At 35.6% G+C, this 19,699-nt stretch overlaps 2 protein-coding genes across 2 annotated transcripts in view; both read left to right on the forward strand.

Annotated features, from left to right (window-relative positions):
* LOC108025970 (protein amalgam) overlaps positions 1–17,849 on the forward strand; it is a 591,701-nt gene extending 573,852 nt beyond the window's left edge. The window contains exon 11 of the transcript XR_007765681.1: positions 16,888–17,849. The gene's annotated coding sequence lies outside the window, so the exon portion shown is untranslated. The remainder of the gene's footprint in view (positions 1–16,887) is intronic.
* Positions 1,826–2,563, forward strand: LOC127012157 (uncharacterized). Its single transcript, XM_050890375.1, has 2 exons — positions 1,826–1,898; positions 1,989–2,563. The coding sequence occupies exons 1-2, from the start codon at positions 1,871–1,873 to the stop codon at positions 2,282–2,284; spliced, it is 324 nt and encodes a 107-aa protein (XP_050746332.1). The 5' UTR covers positions 1,826–1,870; the 3' UTR covers positions 2,285–2,563.
* Positions 17,850–19,699: the final 1,850 nt, after the last annotated feature.

A 19,699-nucleotide genomic window follows, 5' to 3' on the forward strand; every position in this document is an offset into this window, starting at 1 on the left:
AAGGGTAAAGGGCGGGATCAATATTGGAAAAGTTTGAACTATCCAAAAAAGGTTACAGCTTCCGGATCTTGGCAAGCTATACCTGCCATATTCTACCTTCATTCTTTTTCGATTTGACCACCAAGCTGTACAGACATGTAATAACTTGTGAAGTACTAAAGCAACAGATTTATGCTTTATGTCGTAAGAAAGGTATTATGAAGTAGTATGTAAGCCTGTTAAACACGATTTGTTCTGCCTTCTCTGATTTCTCAAAAACGGCTCAACCGATTTCACATTTACAGTTGTGTGAATTCATATTATATTTGATGGTCCAGGAAATGTTTTGCCACGCCCACCCCAACACCCACAAACCGACTAAAACAGTGGTGGTTACAGTTTTCGTGCTGGAAAAACTTTTTTTTGCTTATGTGAATTGCCCTTGTAAAAACCTTTCGATTAACCTAAAAAAATTTGACACGCCCACTATGACGTTCCCAAACAACTAAAACGCTTAAAACTTTCTGCCGCCCACATAACATATACCGAAACAGCCGTTAGGTGGCGCTTTACAATATTACTTTCCTGCTTATATATCTCCATTTCCGTTCTGCTCCCTTAGTCTAAATTACTAGTATCTGATAGTTGAGGCACCCAGCTATAGTGTTCTTTTTTGTTATTTCTTCTGGCACCGCAAATTCGTCTTTTTTAATTTGTCCAAATTTTGTTACAGACACAATCTTTTTATTGAATGCAATCTTAAGAATCTTCATACAAAGCTAAACCACCCCTTTCATTTACCAATTCTCTTCAAAGATGTAGAAATCTTAAAGCAAACAATAACAAAATTACAAACGATTTCTTAATGAGTGAAAATCTGCGAAGCGTGCAACCCCTCGTTGCATCGTCTGTGTAGCTGTCGAATAACCACGTCGATCGATCAGTTACTCTTGATTGGCTTGGGTTGTTCTGGATCCGCCGAGGTACCTTTTGAGGTCCGCTTGCTGACGCCATATTCTCTTTGAACACTTTCTGATATTTCGCTACCAACTCCTTTAATGCTGTGACTCTTGAGGTTCACTCATCTCCAGTGGGTAATGCTGCTTGCTGGACTTCTTCATCTAGGTCACAGAACTGCTGCCAAAGATCGCTTAATTGGTATAGCTTGCTAGAATAATAACCGTAGTTCGGCAGTTCTTTATGAGCAGTTTGATCTGTTGTAGATCATTTGGTTGTCCAGTAGTCGTTTTTGTAACTCAATTCTTTACTGACTTGTTTCCTCAATGAATGAAGATTACATAGGGCGTGAAGTTAACAGTCGTGTGAGTGTGAGTCCTGTAATACTGGTGTAATACGATGCTTGGTATCCTGTGAAGTTGAATGGGCTATGGTATCCTGTGAAGCTGGATAAAGCTGCGTATCCTGTGAAGCTGGAGTAAGCTGTGTATCCTGTGAAGCCGGATAAGCTATGGTATCCTGTGCAGCTGAAGTAAGCTGCGTATCCTGTGAAGCCGATGTTTGTGCCCAACATCCGCGGGACACCCCGTTGTGAGCATCTTTTTCGCTAGCACGGCAGGTCGATCGCGTCACGACGAGGGGCACTACGCTGAGGTTTCAGCCACCGGAGGTTGGCTGCTAGTTGAGATGTGTTACGAGGCCTATTCCCAGAAGTGGGAAGTAGAACAGAGGAGTTAGTGCGTTGATAACTGATTTATTCTTATGTTGGTACTTGCTGTAAAAGCATCGATAGTACTATCGATATTATTGATATTGGCTGGGCTGCGCGATACCACGATTTTTTTTTCCACCATCGATGTATCGCGTTTATTTAACATCACTAGTTGCAGAAGCGTCGTTCCAGAAAAAACAAAAAATTTATGAAAAGTGAAAAATGGACAAATTTTTGGCAACAAAAATAGGTAAATCAATATAATTCATTAGTATACGTATATACGTATACGTATACGTATACTCGTATGTATGTACGTCTTGTGTGTTTTGTTTAATAGATGACAAAAACAACGACGTAAGTACAACGACTAAGCCAAAGAAACCATTGGTGTCCGAGGTGTGGACGTTCTTCACACTTGGTACAGGTGGGACTGCTAGGTCCAATATATGTTCAAAGACGTATCGTACCAGCGGAAATACGTCTAATCTGAAAGACCATCTGACGAGGAAGCCCCCGGAGCACAAATCTTTAGAAATTCCCGTACCTAAAAACCTGCGTACTTTGAGAGCGCCAAGACGTATGAGGACGCATCAAAAAGTAAACATAGCATCGATATGGCAGTGGCAAAAATGATAGCCATGGACGTTCAGCTTATTTAATTGTTGAAAACGAGTGTTTTATCAACCTCCTCAAAATTGTTGATCTCAAATACAAAGTACCAAGTCGGTACCAGATTCGCGATATCTATCTAAAAAACATACATTTGAGTATGATCGCAAAACTTCAAGACATCTTATGCAATATAGAATATTGTGCAATCACGTCTGACGGATGGACATCAAAAGCGAACATTAATTATTTGACAATATCTTGCCACTTCATTAGTGATTTTGAGCTGAAGTCTGTGTTGTCAACCATGCCTAGTGTCAATGAACATAATCACACCGGGTAAAATATTGCACACGCTTTGGAGCTCACGTTGAATAAATGACATATTTTTAGCAAAGTGGTTGCCTTAGTCACGGACAACGCACCTACGATGTTAAATGCGTGCAAACTTCTTAAGAAGCGCCATTTGGGATGTTTCGCTCATACCCTAAATCTTGTTGTACAAGATGTTTTATCCTCATCGCTTGTTAAGTCGGCACTTTAGTAAGTGCAAAGCAATTTTGACGTATTTTAAAAGTAGCTTATGCCAAATTAAAGACGGCTCAAGGTGATAATCCATATAGCCTGATTCAAGAAGTGCCAACCCGCTGGGTTTTAATGTTCTCGATTTTAGCATCAGAAGGCAAACGATAATGGCTTATAACGACTTTTTAAAGCATAGGATAATTTTTAAGTTTTCTAACTTATGAATAAAAAGAAGTATATAAGTTATTATTATAGTAAAAATCTTTTAAATTTTAGCCTATTTTATAACCATTGAGTGATACTGAGTGCCTGGTACTGATTTGTTGGGTACTGGTGATGTTGAGCACACTTGGGTGCGAACCCTACAAGTAACATGTATAAATATATTTTGGGAATATATGGGATGAGTAGATAGAATTTATATTCCAGATCATATCTCACAAAAAACGGAAGTGATATACATATATTAAATGCCGTTGCGTCGGATTAATTACTTTTGGATTTAGACACCATATAAAAACTTAGTCGAAATAGGTTTCGAAAAAATGGCTGCATGACCGGCAAATAATAATTATAAATTCCAAAAGAGGGAATCCAAAGATTATCAAATTCGGATCGACGGACCAAAATGTTGTGGCGCAGTGGCTTGGTCGCTAAAAAAATAGAACATCCCTGGAAAAAAGGGTACGAAGAACACGGCGTACTTTTCGGGTTGTTGCGCGACGTGCGTTAGTGTTTGTATACTTGAAAATATGAACTTCTTAAGCCTAGCTTAACTTAGGCGTTCCAGAGCGAAGCGGAGACTTAGGAAAGAGATGGAAAGGGAGAACAGAGTGCAGTGCGATCTAGGTAGATTAAAATATCTGGAGAAACTGCTGCTCTACACTGCCTCCAGGAATTAGGCGCCCTTTTGGCATGAACAATAAGAAACATTATTCTATCACTTTTAGAGAAACTAGATAGCTTTTACATGGCTTTTCCCACTATACTCTTTGAGACACCTTTAAAACATCGTTTTTGAATGCTTCAACAGCATCTCCTGGCGACGAAAATCGTTAACCACGATTTTTTCTTTTGATATGATAAATCAGGGATGTACGGCGGACAAATTCAGCGTTTTGTCCTATCAAAAAGGAGCTGGTTTGATCTGTTTTGTGAATCCGATCTAATTAGGGATGTACGGAGGATGAATTCGACGTTTTGTCCCATCAAAAAGGAGCTGTTGTGTTAAAGCTTGCATTGCCATGGTGCACAATTATTAGTGAATGTTTTTGAAGCACAGAGATTTTTTTTTCTAAGTACATAAAGTACATATGATCCTTTTTTTGAGCGATAGTCAAAGTGTGCGGATTTCAACGGTTAAAAAAACCTTTTTTACGGTCATGTTTATGAAAGACCATTACTTCCTTCGCCTTCAAAAGAGCGTCCATTAACGGTTGATTAAGTAAGTTTTAATAACACAAAATTTAGGACGCTTGGATACATACGTTCTTCCTTTAACACAGATCGGTACCTTTGGGTATCAGAACTTCCCTTGTATTCTTCTCGTTAGTATGTTTGGAATGAAGTTGGATCAAACTAACAAATCGGGTACCATTGACTGCCTGTAGAGTTTGATGACGCTCAGTTAGAATTATGATGGGAATTTTTGATTTATTTAGGATGAACTGTTCCCATGCTGAGAGCGTGATCTTTGGTAGTTTTGTCGAGCACATATACACCTGGATATGGTCTCAATTTTTAATATAAATGCCAGAAAATTGTAAGGATGTTAAGCAATGTTTTGGATGCCTGGATTAAAAAGAGTTTTCAGGTGGCAGATTACCTTAAAGCTCACGCGTCTACCGTATTAAGGCTGCGAGCGTGCTCCAAATTCTTCTCTAGAGCGGCGATCCTGATAGCCACTTTACTTGCCGACTGGGTGCCGGGGCTTCAATGCCTGCGAGTCCAACTCGCTGCCATTCTTTTGCAGTCCTTAGGCTGACTATAGCTGTCGGCAGAACGTGCACACTGTGCCGTTAGTGGAAAGAAGAGAATCACTGACACTGGGAGTCAGTTCTTGCTGAAGTCAGCTAGAGGAGGCTCGCTGTGCTGGCTGAAAATAGAGAACTCGTCGATCGCGAAAAAAATAACTCAATAGTATTTGGGTATGGCGCGGACCTGCGATGCTGCTCGTCAGGGTGCTAGGGTCGATAAAAGTCTTCGGTCCGGTCTCTAGGCTGATAATGGAGCTATTCGGCCAAAACCCATTTTTCAAAAGTGGTTTGAAATTGATTTTGATGATCAGATCCAGAGAAGAGCACGCCGTGGCTCAATTTGCTCACATTGCTCGAACCGTTATCTTTTTCGGAGGCGCCAGGAAGTCGTGCCAGATGTTCGGTGCTCGTAATCAGCGAACCGTGAAGATTTACAAAAACAAAGACACTGACTTTTGGCGTAGGTAGCAATTATATCGCCGCGATCTCGAGTTTTCAACAACACAGCCCGAGCGACCGAAAGATGGGGTTGTTGTTGTTTTTTTTTTCTGGCCGAGCTGCTACCCAAAACGATAGATCTCGTCATAAAACTCCAATGTTACTAACAAAAAAGTTTAACTGTCTGCACCACTGTTAAGCTATTAGCTGTAAAAGTCTGTTTTTATTTCGATAAGGTGGCAGCTCTATTAAAACACATCTTATTCTTAATAGTTAAAATGGTCAAAAAGTGTACGACTGAGCAAAGGACTAAGAGAAATTTTTAAGAGAAATACGGTCGATGTGCACTTGATATTGTGGACTCCAAGCCGACGAACAATATTCTAAAATAGGACGGACAAGGGAGGTAAATAATAATTTGGTCGTATAAGGGTCATCAAATTCATTTGTTCAACGCTTTATAAGCCCAAGAACACTCCTGGCTTTGTTAACAGTGAACATAATGTGGCAGTCAAATTTAAGTTTAGGGTCAAGAAGAACACCTAAATCGTTAACTGTATATATACGGTCAAGTTGCGTATTTTTAAGAAAGTAACTGATAAACGTAGGAGTACCCCTATAAAAAGTCATAACGTTACATTTAAGGCAGTTCAAATTTAAAAGGTTGTACTCACACCATCCATGAAAACAATCAGTATCCGACTGTAAGTTAAATCCCGACGCTATATCATTATATGATAAACAAAGCTTAACATCATCAGCATACATTAGTGCACGAGAATGTGTTATGATTGAGGGAAGATCGTTAATAAACAAAGTAGAGAGCAAAGGGCCCAAATGACTACCCTGAAGCACTCCAGATGTCACGTAGATCAATTTGGAAACAGCATTCTTGAATATAACCCTCTGAGGTTTACCATTCAAGTAACATGAAATCCAAGATAATTGATTACCAGGAAACCCAAGCTGATCGAATTTAAATAAAAGAAGTGAGTGGTTAACGGAGTCAAAGGCCTTACTTAAATCTGTTTATACAATGTCAGTCTGCATTTTTTTCTATAACACATTTATTACAATAGATGACAATTCAAGAAGGTTGATGGTGGTCGATCTTCGCTTAACAAAACCATGCTGACACGGTGATCCTAGCGAGGAACATAAATGTTGCAAATGAGAAGTGATAATACGTTCAAATGCTTTAGGAATTGCCGATAATTTAGAAATACCTTTATAATTTTGCGCATTTTTATGGAGTGGAATAATAAAAGAGTCCTTCCAGATAGAAGGAAAAACGGATGATGAAATAGACAAATTAAAAAATTTAAGAATCGGTTTACAAATGGCTGACGCACAACACTTAAGCACACATCCAGGAAGTCCATCTGAACCGGGAGAACAAGTTGGCGTTGTTGTTGTTAAATCTCTTAAGAAAGAGCTTTCGTTGATTTCAGGGGAAAAAATACAATTTGCCCTTTTTATGGGATTAGGGTAATTAGAATTTAAACCAAGCTGTCGAACTATAATTAGTTTGGAAAAAATCAGAATCCGTCGATGCCTCCATTAAGTTTAGACTTACCGATGAAGGAAATGCCGATGACTTACGCTTGGCATTAACAAAAATGTAAAACTGTTTGGGATCGTTTAAAAATTCAAATTTACATAGATTTAGATACATAGAATTGCAATGACTGTTGAGAACATTAAAATCTGTTCGAGTCACAACATATTTCGTAAAACCTGCTGGCCTACCCGATTTTTTATACTTTTATATAAGTGGTAGATTTAGGGTTTTTAAGTCTTTGAAGCGCATTGGTAAATCAAGGAGGCTTGTTTAGATTTGAAAGAAACCTATGGCACTTTCAATGTTTATACAATTGTACAAGTCTGTCCATTTATAATGAGAAATCATATCGTTAAGTTTATTATATTCACATTTACGAAAACATCTCATTTTAGTTGGAGAAACTAAAGGAGAGAGGGTATCAGAGCAGGGGAGGCAAATTGTCTATAGTTGGATAATATCAATCTTCAGGTACAACAAGGGCGTCAATTGTGATTTGAGACGGGTCTAAAGCTTACTTGCTGTAACGATAATTCTAAAACGCCATTCACAAAATCATGGGCGGATAGCGACAAATGAGTCAGTAGAAGGAGACCAAGAAATATCAGATAGATTAAAGTCACCTAAAACAATCAAAAGGTATCTGTTAGAAAGAAGGGATAGAACAGATTTTATTGCAGACAGATGGTGCTCCCTAATTCCTAGATTAGAGCCAGATGGAATATAATAACAAGTAACAAAGACAGATAAAGAGTGCAAGGAAACTTTTACACGTAGAAATTCAATTTCTTTCGGGATATGAACAAGAAAGCTTTTAGATGTTAGGCTAGAGGTAACGGCAATCAGCATACCGGACGTTGATTATTCCTAATAACTTTTTTTTTTTGCCGAATATAATTCGTCTAAGTATAGATTCAGTGCTTGCGGCGCTGTCGCCTGCCGCCACAACGCAATCGGAGCATATCTAAAGTGCCTTTTACCACAAGGAATTTAAATGATAGCGACGGATTTTACAGGAAGATAAAGTTGACGTGGAGACACCTGATTTCGTGTGGCCTACACAGTGGCTCAGATAGTGGGATTTTGCGGGATACCATTATTAATAGGACTTTTGAATTTATGAATAGACGAATTTCAGGATTATGAATATTAAAGCCTATAATTGTTAAAATAAAATGGAATTTGAAAACAAATTTAACTGCGGGAAAATTTTCGGTCACACTGTTGTGCTTAGAAAAAGCGTTTTTAAGCGGTATTTAGGAACTCTTTTGACCGAAAACTTTAAAGTTGGAACCAAAAAAGTAGTATTAAATAAACTTATTATTAAGAAACTGACAAGTAAAATGTGGTTAATCGCTCGGATAGGAGTTATGCTACAGTTTCATAATATTGGAAGTTTGCATTTCTTTTTATTCCCTTGCAGAGGGTATAATGATTTCAGTCAGAAGTTTGCAACGCAGTGAAGGAGACGTTTCCGATACCATAAAGTATATATATTCTTTGTCAGCGTCACTAGACGAGTCGATCTAGCCATGTCCGTCTGTCCCTCCGTCTCTTCGTCCGTCTGTCTGTCCGTTTCTACGCAAATTAGTCTCAGTTTTAAAGCTATCGGATTAAAACATTCCCAAAAGTCTTCTTTCTATTGCAGATAGTATAAAAGTCGGAACTAGCCGGAACATCAGGGATACAATTTTTAAAAAATTATATTTTCGGTGTTTCTTAACATATAACCTTCTAAGCTTGGAAATAACATTTTTTAATAAGTTCTGAATTTCGAATTAAAGTTGATCAAAATCGGACGACTATATCATATAGCAGTCATAGAAACGATCGGAAAATTGGTAAAAAAAATAATATGAAAAAAATATTATAACTTTGGGGCTTTTTGACATATTATATTATATTATTATGAATATAATGTTTTTATATTTTCAAGAATTTTGAATTCAATTTAATGAAAATCGGATTCCTCTAATATATAGATGTAAAAAAAAATGTTAAAAAAAGAATGAAATAATTTCTTTTAATATCACTGAAGCTAGCAACAATCCATAAAAATTGTACATGGTGTTACTAAAGTTGATTATTTCTTATAACTGCAAAGATATACAAGCTTCGGCTTGCCGAATTCAACTTCCTTTCTTGTTTCGGAAAGGTCTCCAAAAGAGTTTTTATTGTCATCACAATACTACATCATTATATAAAAACTACGAAGAACGCAAAAGTCGAGTGCCTCGATTATCAGATACCCGTTACTAAGCTTTTGGGAGCAAAAGGGAAATTTAGATATATGTATGTATAAGCAGAAAAGCGATATTGTAAAGCGCCGCTATTTCAGTTTATATTATGTGGTCGGCAGACGGATTTAAACGTTTTGGCTGTTTTTGAGCGTTAGAGTAGGCGTGGCACAAATTTGTTTAGGCCAATCGGTAGGTATTGATGAGAGAAATACATTTCAGTTAAATTTTGTTTTCTATGAAAAACTTCTAGGTTCTACAGTTTTTGCGGATTGTGGGCGTTGGAGTGGGCCATAATATTATGTCGTAAAAACGGTTCGAAGAAATCAGAAATCATATTCATGTTAACAATAACGACAACCTTATTCCATCTAACGATTTTCGACTTCATCGATTCTTTTAAATAAGGCCAATTGTGGAGAAACGGAACACAAGTTTCGGTAAAATACCGAACGACAAGTTCCTGTGCGTTGAAGAGCAAATCTGCTCCAGGTTTTTGTTACAAATTTGAATTTGATACGGGCAAGGAGAACATCACATTGCCACAGGAATCTGACCTTGGTGCTGCATCCAATTGCGTTGTGAGATTGGTCAGAAAAGTACCAAGGCACCAAAACTGTAGTCTATATTTCGATAACTACTTTACATCCTTGCCCTTCTTGAAACTCTTGGTATTAGGAACAATTCGAAAGAACCGATTTCCGAATTCCAAGATGGCAGATTTTTCAAAAGGAAAGAAAATATTACGAAGCACATCTTCAAAATATCACAAATAATGATGGAGTTGAGATATCATTGACATAATGGATGAACAATAAAATCGTAACATTGGCGTAAAATTATGCTGGAATTGTTCCGAAGAATTCTTCCCGTCGATTTGATCGTGAAAGCATAAGCATTATAGGAAGGTATAAGATTTCTATTAGAAGTCAAAGGTGGCAAGTTAGAATATTTTACTATCTTCTAGACTTGACTGTGAGCAATGCGTGGTTTTTCTACAAAGGTGTTCACAAAGCTAAGGCGTCAACTGAAAAGTTGCTCAATTATGGAGATTTTCGTCTGCAGATAGCAGAAGCTTTGACTAAATTGGAACCTTCACAAACAATGCCGAACAAATTGGTTTTGGTAAATGTGGGGTATTTTTATGTTTTAATAAAAGAAATAATTGTTTTAAAAACTTTCATTTAAATTAACACTTTTAACATATAAATTACTATATATTAATATTGAATGAATGTAATTATCTTTCTATGGAATAGATTACAAATATTTTCTTATTTTTTATTATTTATTATTTTTCATTAAATGTATTAACACCATACTGTACGCTACCTAAACGATGCGACTACCTCTAAGATTTTGTTGCAAGGTTTATGTTGCGTTGTAGCCCGCGGTACCAAAATCCTAGCTTTTATACTTTCCGAAATCCTAGCATTCATACGGACGCACAGTTGCGGATTCTGCCAATCTGGAGGGCAATAATGAATAAAATGCAAATCAATGTTTCTAAATTTAGAAATGCTGTAGGTTTTTTTTATAAAATTTTGACACTTTTAGATAGATGTTTTTTTAAAAAACCTTAAAAAAAATTTAATTTTTTTTTTGTTTATACAATTAAAAATATATTTTAGTTAACTTTAATACTGTGTTTTCACATATACATACATACATAAAGCATTAACAAGCAATGAAATTTTGTTTTTGAATAGATTTAATCAACTATTTTTAACGTTTTAACGTTCAACGTTTAATAAGGTCAAGACTTATACCAATTACTCTGACGGCTTAATTTACGAGTATCGACTAATGAACCCATTTGCTTTCGAAACTGGTTGTTGACTTTAATCTTCCTCTGTGAAACAATGCGGCGGTTCGCCCCGAAATTACTATTAAATGGCCCTAACGAAAATGAAGAAAAGGTATTGACTTATGGTATTTTGTGGTATTTTATGTTTGTTTATTATCCGTAGGGTAACAACACAAAGGGCCCGGAATATTTAACCTGCCTATACCTTTTCTTAATCCTTGTGTTGGCATCATAGTTTGATTTTCCGAGCCGGTTAAAAACCTCTCTATCCTTTTTCCTATATACAGAAAAAAAGCGTACTCCCTTTTGTGATTTCTTTGAAAAAAATGTGAAACGGACCCACTCCTAAATTTGGTACTTGAGACGCATTTCTTTTTATCGTTTTCTACAAGTTAAGTAATTCCAAAGTTGTTGCACTTGCAATAAATTATATATATTTTCCAGACACCTGCCGTTCCACCGATAAACCCTCCATTTTGTGCAAAGATATATAAATAGAAATGTTCTTGTTCTTTCCAATCGGAAGCATAATTTGCGCGCCACAATCGGCACGTTCAATGCAGTTCCACCAAATTGAGTTCTATTTTGTATGAAAAATATAAAAAATATATTGTAGATGTATTGTGATCGGCAAATATGTTCGGATTTTTAGAAGCCCACAAGACTATTGGCATATTTCGTGCAATTTAACAAAATAAAGCACTTATTAAAACAAAAACACCGGAACACAGAAAGGAATGTTGTATAATAATTATTTTTGATAAACAGGGGAAAAAATGACGAAAAGGAAAGCGGAGCTATATGTTTATTTTCAAATATTTATTTATAATAGTGGTAAGAGCGATAGACATTCATGAGTATTTAAATAATAAATTTGGTTTGTGTGTTTCAGTTCAGTTGGCATTAGCAACTGGAGAAACCATGGCGCTTAGAATTTGCAATGTATTTTAGAATGCACCATTTCTTCTTCGGAACTCAACAGGCGTTAAAAATAAAAATATTTTCGGAACGTTTCTTCAAGTATAATACAATTTTTTTTTGGGGAAAAAAATAATTTGCAAAAGGAAAAATACCTGACTGCCCCATTAAAATCCTGAAAGCCTGTTTTATCCATGCAAATCACGAGATCAATTGAAATTTGTGACTGTAACCGATAGTGTTAGTCTAATCGATGCCAGAGTCAACACTACAGTAGATCTAAACCCGTCCTCGACTTCAGCAGATACAGGCTTTCTGGGACAATGCGGAGAAAGAGTACAAGAGATGCTCTAATGCTCTTTCTGTAATAAATAGTAAACAGTCTTGGAATCCAATTATGAGTGCTCTGTTTGTGAACGATGAGCTTAAACGAAATATTTGGAAGAGCTAGCGATTAACCGATTCCTAGTCTTTCCAAACTTGTGCGCTAGTGGATGCCGGGAAATTATGAAGTTTTCAGTGTCGACTATGTTCATTGGCCGGCATTTAAAAAATGTTTTCCAAAATTTTTGTCTAAAACCCTTGCTGTTGGGCTTTTGAAAGTTATACCACCTTAACTCAAGAAAGATCAGTTAGGCAAGGGTTTGAACTCGCTAGGGAAAATCTGCAGCCTAGTTGTAAAAAAATTCGAAGGCTCGTCAAAAGCTCGTATTTAATCGTCTTACTATTTCCCATATGTGTGGCAATTCCTTAAAGTACCTAGCGCAATCCAGCCCTGAAAATAGCTAAAGTAGGCATAACGAATAAATATTTTCTTCTCAAAATAACTTTCAGCAAACCACTACAAGAAATGAAGAAAAAATAAATGTTGTTTTTTTGTTATTTAAAGAGCTTAGCAATATAATCGTACATCCTTACATTCCTAAAAAAAGAAGTAAGGAGCAGTAAAAACGCCCCCTTTGAAAGAGCAGTATGACTCAGTCATTCAGAAGTATTCAGATTAAGGTCATATGCACCTAGTGTATCACCTAGTCTAACATACCACGCAATTTTTAGGCCAGACAGTAACACCACAAAGGTTTGCATCGTGCTTAAATCCTTCAATCCATCGACAACCGAGTAAATTTTTTTTGTTTGAAACCCAAGTCAAGCCTCTTGCGAAACAATTGGGGTGCATAGAGAGTTTTTCATTGTAAGACTCTTTTCATACCCTTGCAGAGGGTATAATGATTTAAGTCAGATGTTTGCAAGGCAGTGTATATCTTATAGCTCTCATAACAACTATCGGGCAAAAAATTTAAAAAAAAAAATGATATCTTCAGTGTTTTTTAACATATAACCTTCTAAGCTTGGAAATAACATTTTTTATTAGTTCAGAATTTCGAATTAAAATTTATCCAAATCAGACGACTATATCATATAGCTTCCATATGAACGATCGAAAAATTAGTGGTAAAATAATATGAAACAAATTATAGCTTTGGGGATTTTTGACATATTATCTTATAATATTGGGAATATAATTTTTTATATTTTTAGAAATTCGAATAGCTGTTAGGCGTATGCAAACTTATATGCAAAAGGACTTTGCTTAGATTTCCCACTTCAAATTATAATATCGTTTAAGGCTGGCCCCCAGTCGGCAAGAGATTGAACTTGCAGAGGGGTTAACTGCAAAAAAAACAGAGTCAGTAAACTCCATGTTTTCGACACTTCAGGTTCTGTTATCTTTCAAGTGGTATACGCCAAAGGACTTATTTGCTTCGTTCGCTTACTCGTATTATGTTAGACTGGTCTTTTTCGTCACAGATACTTTGATGAAAACTGGCGCAAGTTTGCTAACGAACTGTTTCCCAGCATTACTTTGAGCAAAACTACGAGCGAATACGGTGTCTCCAGCTTTCAAGTGAACCGTTCGACTACAGAAGTTATACTCTAGCATCTAGCATAGAAGTTATATACTCTAGCATTTGCTGCATGTGATTCTGAAATCTTCTTTTTAGCTTGCTGGCGTGCTACTTGCAACATATAAAGCGTTTTCAGTTCAACATCGTAGGTTAACAAATTAAAATTTCTAAGCAACTCGTTATCCCGTCCGTTGGCGAAAAGAGAAAATACGGAGAAAATCCTGTAATACGGTGTATGCTAGATCTCAAAGCTGCGCCTATCGCATCGATGTTTACATCCCAATTAGTATGGTCAGCACCGATATAAGCTCAAATTGCGGCCAGTATCGATCTTTTTGCTCGATCACTTGCGTAAGCTTGTGGTGAATAAATCCCTGTGCACATTTATTCGACTCCAAATTTCGTTAAGAACGCTCTAAAATAACCTGATTTAAACTGCGGCCTTTTACCCGTGAGTATGGACTGTGGCGTACCGATTTATAATGATTTCAGTCAGAAGTTTGCAACGCAGTGAAGGAGACGTTTCCGACCACATAAAGTAAATATATGTATATGTATATATATGAGTATATATATTCTTGATCAGCATCACTAGACGAGACGATCTAGCCATGTCCGTTTGTCCGTCCGTCTGTCCGTCCGTTTCTACGCAAATTAGTCTTTCAGTTTTAAAGCTATCTGCCTGAAACTTTACCAAAAGTCTCATTTCTATTGCAGGTAGTATATAAGTCGGAACCAGCCGGATCGGGCAACTATATCCTATAAAAAATTTAAAAAAATAATATCTTTGGTATTTTTTTTTAACATATATCCTCCTACGCTTGGCAATAACATGTTTTAATTAGTTTTGAATTTCGAATAAAATTTTATCAAAATCAGACGAGTATATCATACATATCTTTGGTGTTTTTTAAAATATAACCTTCTAAGTTTGGAAATAACATTTTTTTATTAGTTCGGAATTTCGAATTTAAATTTATCCAAATTGGACGACTTTATCAAATAGCTGCCATAGGAACGATCGGAAAATTTGTGGGAAAATAATATGAAATAAATTATAGCTTTGGTGCTTTTTAACATATAACTTTATCAAAATCGGACGTCTATGGCAATTAGGTCTCATAGAAACGATAATTTTGAATAAAACTTTATCAAAATCGGACGTCTATAGCAATTAGGTCTCATAGAAACGATCGGAAATTTTGACATACTATCTTATAATATTGGGAATAAAAAATTTCACATGGTGTTACTAAAGTTGATTATTTCTTATAACTGCAAGGGAATACAAACTTCGGCTTGCGGAAGCTAACTTCCTTTCTTGTTGTTTGTCTATTTCATCTAGTCCGTAGTATGCTTCCTTGCGGGACTCTAGCTTCGATAACTTTACGGCAAAGGTTCTGTTGTATATACGAGTATACGACTCAAGAAGATTTTGAATGTAATCAGGCAAGTGTGTTTTGATTTTACGCATGAGGCCATCTAGCCATACTCGATTAAGGGCTTGAGATACATCGATGAATATTGCGCTGCAGTATTCTCGATGCTCAAAGCCTGTGCGTATTTCTGTTGGTATTCTGTTACCTTGTTTGATTGTTCGATGGTTTTGACGAAAGCCAAATTGATGAGCAGGGATAACATTGTGTGCTCCTTAGGTATGGTATTGTGCGAGTTAGAAGGCATTTTTCGAACAACTTAGAGAGATACGATAATAAACTAATTGGTCTGTAGGATGACGGAATTATGTGGTCTTTTCCAGACTTAGGTGTCATAATGATAAAAGATTATTTACATTTTTTCGGATAGTAGCCGAGACTTATGATCCCATTGATGAGCTCACAAATAAACTTAATGGCAGAGTTGGGAAGTGCGATTAAACTTTTTGGGGTTATTTGGTCAATTTGGCCCAATGACTTTTGAGATCTCTATGGCTGGAACAATTTTGATGGGGAAATAGTTTCAGATTCGATTTGTAGTAGGATTAATAAACCAGTGGCAGGGTTTGGTTGGAAGAAGTTTCGGAGATGTGAAGCAAAGATTTCGGCTATATCTTCTTCGCTGCCTGATGAATTTATAATCGGAGTATCCGTTTCGATTGCACAGCTCAGATTTGAGAGAGCCCTCCACATAGGATGTTGTGTAGTGTCTTGCGAAATATTTTCAATGTACCGCATTTGTTTATTTTCTGCTTCCTGCTTTAGAGCTCGGTTTAGTGATCTAGTGGCTTTCTTAAGACGTTTTTTTGATGACAGCGAGTCTGATTGTCAAGCAAGTCGCAGGTGTCTCTTTTCTTGAATTGGCCGTTCAATTTATATTTTGCAGGGAATGTTTATGCCTAAATAGAAATCAATTATTTATCTCGTAGCCGGCCATATAAACATAAATCTGCTTGCTTCTGATTCTTGAAAATCCTATCTTGTGTTTGCTATTTAAAAAAATACATTTTGGACACGTTGAGCTCTGATCTTAAGGCGCAACTGCGCAGAGGTGTGGCACCCCGCTAATAATTTTAATTTTTGTAAATTATGATTTTTTAAAGATTACAATGTCGAAAAAAATTTCTATCAAAAAAATAATAATAATAAATAAATAAATATGGGTCAAATAAATTTTTTTAAACATTTTCAAAAAATGAAAAAAATATTAACAAAATGAATTTTAAAAGATTCTTTTTCCAGTTACTACTATTTTTGTTTAAAAAAAACTTTTTGAATCAAAAAATTTAAGTTTTCAGAGCGAGGAAAACTTTTCAAAAAGTCTATTTTCACACAAATTTTTTCTTTTCAATAAGTACTAAATAGGTTAAGAAAAGTAATGTATCATTCCAAAATTCTTCCGATTGATGCCAAAGTTTACAAGAAGTAAGTTCAAGTTATGAAAATATTTTTAATTTTTGTTTTGTCAAAATATCTTAGCGTTCATACGGAAAAACATAACTAGATTGACTCGACTAGTGATCCTGTTCAAGAATATATATACTTAAACGCTTTCTTCTCCTTGTAACATACTTCGTCGATACTAGTATACACTTTTACTATACGAGTAACGGGTATACAAAATGTTGGTGACCGGGTTAATATAGATTGTCCAATATTTAATTGTGAGTTAAAATATTTTCGCAAAAACTTTTTAGATTTCTAAAAAAGGATTATACAAAGCCCCCACGTGAATGACGTGAAAGTGCTTAGAAACTTCGGCTAGCCGAAATTGGCTTACTTTCTTGTTAAGTTATTAATTACTGTTACTTTTTATCCACAGGGCTCTCAAGGACACATGCTGGAAGCATTTATATTAATGTTATATATTGAATTCATATTTTAGTTTTGGACTTAATATATTTAAACCAATTTCTGAACGGTTTGAAAATAAATCCGCTTATGTATATACAGAAGTATTAAAAAATATTATTTTTATCATCACAATAACACTTCCAAAATGCTTTACAAATGCCACTTTGGTTTTCTAGTAAGAATAAGTTTCCTTATGCAACGGGTATAAAATCTCCGACACCAATGTGCATAAAGTTATGCTTTCATCAAGGGCAACGAAAGAAATCAATCATCATTATTTTGGTATATGCCCTCTATGATTTTAATTTTTAATAGATTTCTATTTTGCAGTTTTGTGGTCGAAAAAACGAAAACTAGAATTTTTTTGCAGGGCTTTTATCAAACTACAATTCTACACGTTTTTCCTTCATTTAAAAAACGAAAGCATGTAGCACAAAATGTTTGGTAATTACTTTTTTATAGATAAGCTGAAGTCTAAGGCCTGAAGAATAATACTGTTGTGCTATTTACTAAGAAAATATTATCACAAATATTTTTTTAGGGACACATCACAAATGAAAAATTAAGGTGTCAAGTTGATTGGTATTACTTTTAAGCATAAATAAAATTATTCTATACACATTAAGAACCATAACATATATTAAAATTTGGAGCTTGTTCGCTCATATTATATATTCTACAGTAATCAAATACTAATGCAATGCATAAATGTCTTCCGATAAAATGCAAATATTTTATGATTATCGTTAAGTATAAACATAAACATGTTGAAATATAACAATTTAAGCCTGAATTACGTTTTCCTAACGCTAAATTTTTGTATTAATAAATAAAAAAAGAAACTTATAAGCTCAGAATCTGATTGTATTTAAATGATTTGTATACCCTTGCAGAGGGTATAATAAATGTCAATCAAAAGAGTGCAACGCAGTGAAGGAGACGTTTTCGACCCCTTGATGTATATATATTGATTAGCATCACAATCCGAGTCGGCTTGCCGAAGTTAACTTGATTTCTTGATTTTTATTATCTTTGGAAACAAAGATAAATGTTTACTTTATAAAGTTTTTATTATAAAGCCCTTTGCAAATATAGCGCTTTGCAAATATAAATGTATCGAAAGAGTCATTTTTAGGAAAACTATTACCAATGAACAAAGCACAGGGGAGAAATCAAAGCAGCAGAAATAATTACTTTTTTGGTTAAAGTTTGTGTCGGCAGATTGCTGCTTGCTGACTTACTGAAATAAATTATTTGGTAGTAAAAGATTTGTATTTAGGTATTGACAAAGAAAAACATATCAATTAAGCCCAATACTTGTAATAAAATTTAACTATAATTTATTTGTCTCGTCAATACCAATCGATAGACCTAAGTTTGACACAACCATTGTAACGCCCATAACGCTTAAAAATGTCTGCTACTCACATAACCATATATTTAAAGCGCCGATTTAGAATCTCGCCTTGCTGCTTGTGTAAATTTATTATCTTTATCTATCATCACCACAGTCTTGAGCTGGCTGTGTATTTAGAACTCTGCTGAAATGACCCTAATGACAGATCGACTGGATCCTAATAGGCTCGGATCCTTCTTCATATTATTTATATTATTATTATTTCTTAACAAAATATAACGACAAAATGGAAAATGTTGAGATCCCCTCTCAACAAAATTCCATTTTTATGCGTACCATGACAGCCCTATTTCGTTATAGCCAAATTCGAGCGGATTTCAGAAAGATTTCAAAAAAAGGAAAAACAAATACCGTGATTTAAGGAAAACCCGCAAATTAGTTAAAAATCAATTAATTCATTTAAATTCTGGGAGGAAAAAAACAAAGTATATATTTATAAAGTATATATATATATTCTTGATCGGGATCACTAGCCGAGCTGATCTAGCCATGGCCCTCTGTCCGACCGTCCGTCCGTCCGTATGAACACTGAGATCTCCCACAATTCCCGAATGACTGTAGCGCCCACATCTTTAATGCTAGAAACAAAAAACGTTTTGCCACGCCCACCAACCGCCCAAAGCAGTGCGGGCCACAGTTTTCATACTAACAAATTGACCACAAAAAAGTTTGCGCACTCTAACGCCCACAAATGGCCAACCTTTTTAAGCTGTCTGTCGCTCACATTACCATATATTAATATAGCAGGGAGGTGGCGCTTTGCAATATGGCTTTGCTGATTATATATCTCCACATTTCTTGTCCTCTTTTGAGCTGAATAACGGGGATCTGGTAATCGAAGCACTCGATTAAAGGATCTTCCTTGTATAGATATCAAAGTTGATATGGACGATTTATTGAAGACTGTGGGCACTACATTGAGCGCGGCAAACATTTTCATATATTTCTTTTCTTTACTTTGTTTTTAGTCTTAAAATTGTATTTGCTTAACAAACCGTCGCTGCGTATGAAGCTATTGAAATCTAAAGCTATCTATCTAAAATCTCTACGCCCTAGCTCTTATAGTTTCTAAGATCACGGCCATGGTCAACTCGGGTTTCAATGATCACTGTGGGCGGCCGTCCACGTAGTGACGAAGGGCGCTAAATGTGCAAGAAAAAATGAAAATCTACAATAATCGTCCGATTGATTCAAGTGATACATAACAATTAAATACAAAATTAACAATTAAAATACAAAAAACAAAACATTAAATTTGTTAATTTTTTATTGTCCATTTACACATATTATTTCATATTTACAGCTTTGTTTATATAATTACCGTTGGTTTATATTTATCTACTTATTAAAATTTATTTACTAA

This window comes from Drosophila biarmipes, unplaced genomic scaffold (assembly GCF_025231255.1).
Source record: "Drosophila biarmipes strain raj3 unplaced genomic scaffold, RU_DBia_V1.1 ptg000024l, whole genome shotgun sequence".
NCBI lineage: Eukaryota > Metazoa > Arthropoda > Insecta > Diptera > Drosophilidae > Drosophila > Drosophila biarmipes.

What these genes read in the sequence shown, in the direction of transcription:
- LOC127012157 (XM_050890375.1), top strand. Translation starts at nt 1,871, where the DNA reads ATGGACAAATTTTTGGCAACAAAAATAG. An exon ending in ATTTTTGGCAACAAAAATAG is followed by an intron (nt 1,899 to 1,988) that starts GTAAATCAATAT and finishes TTTGTTTAATAG; the next exon opens with ATGACAAAAACAACGACGTA.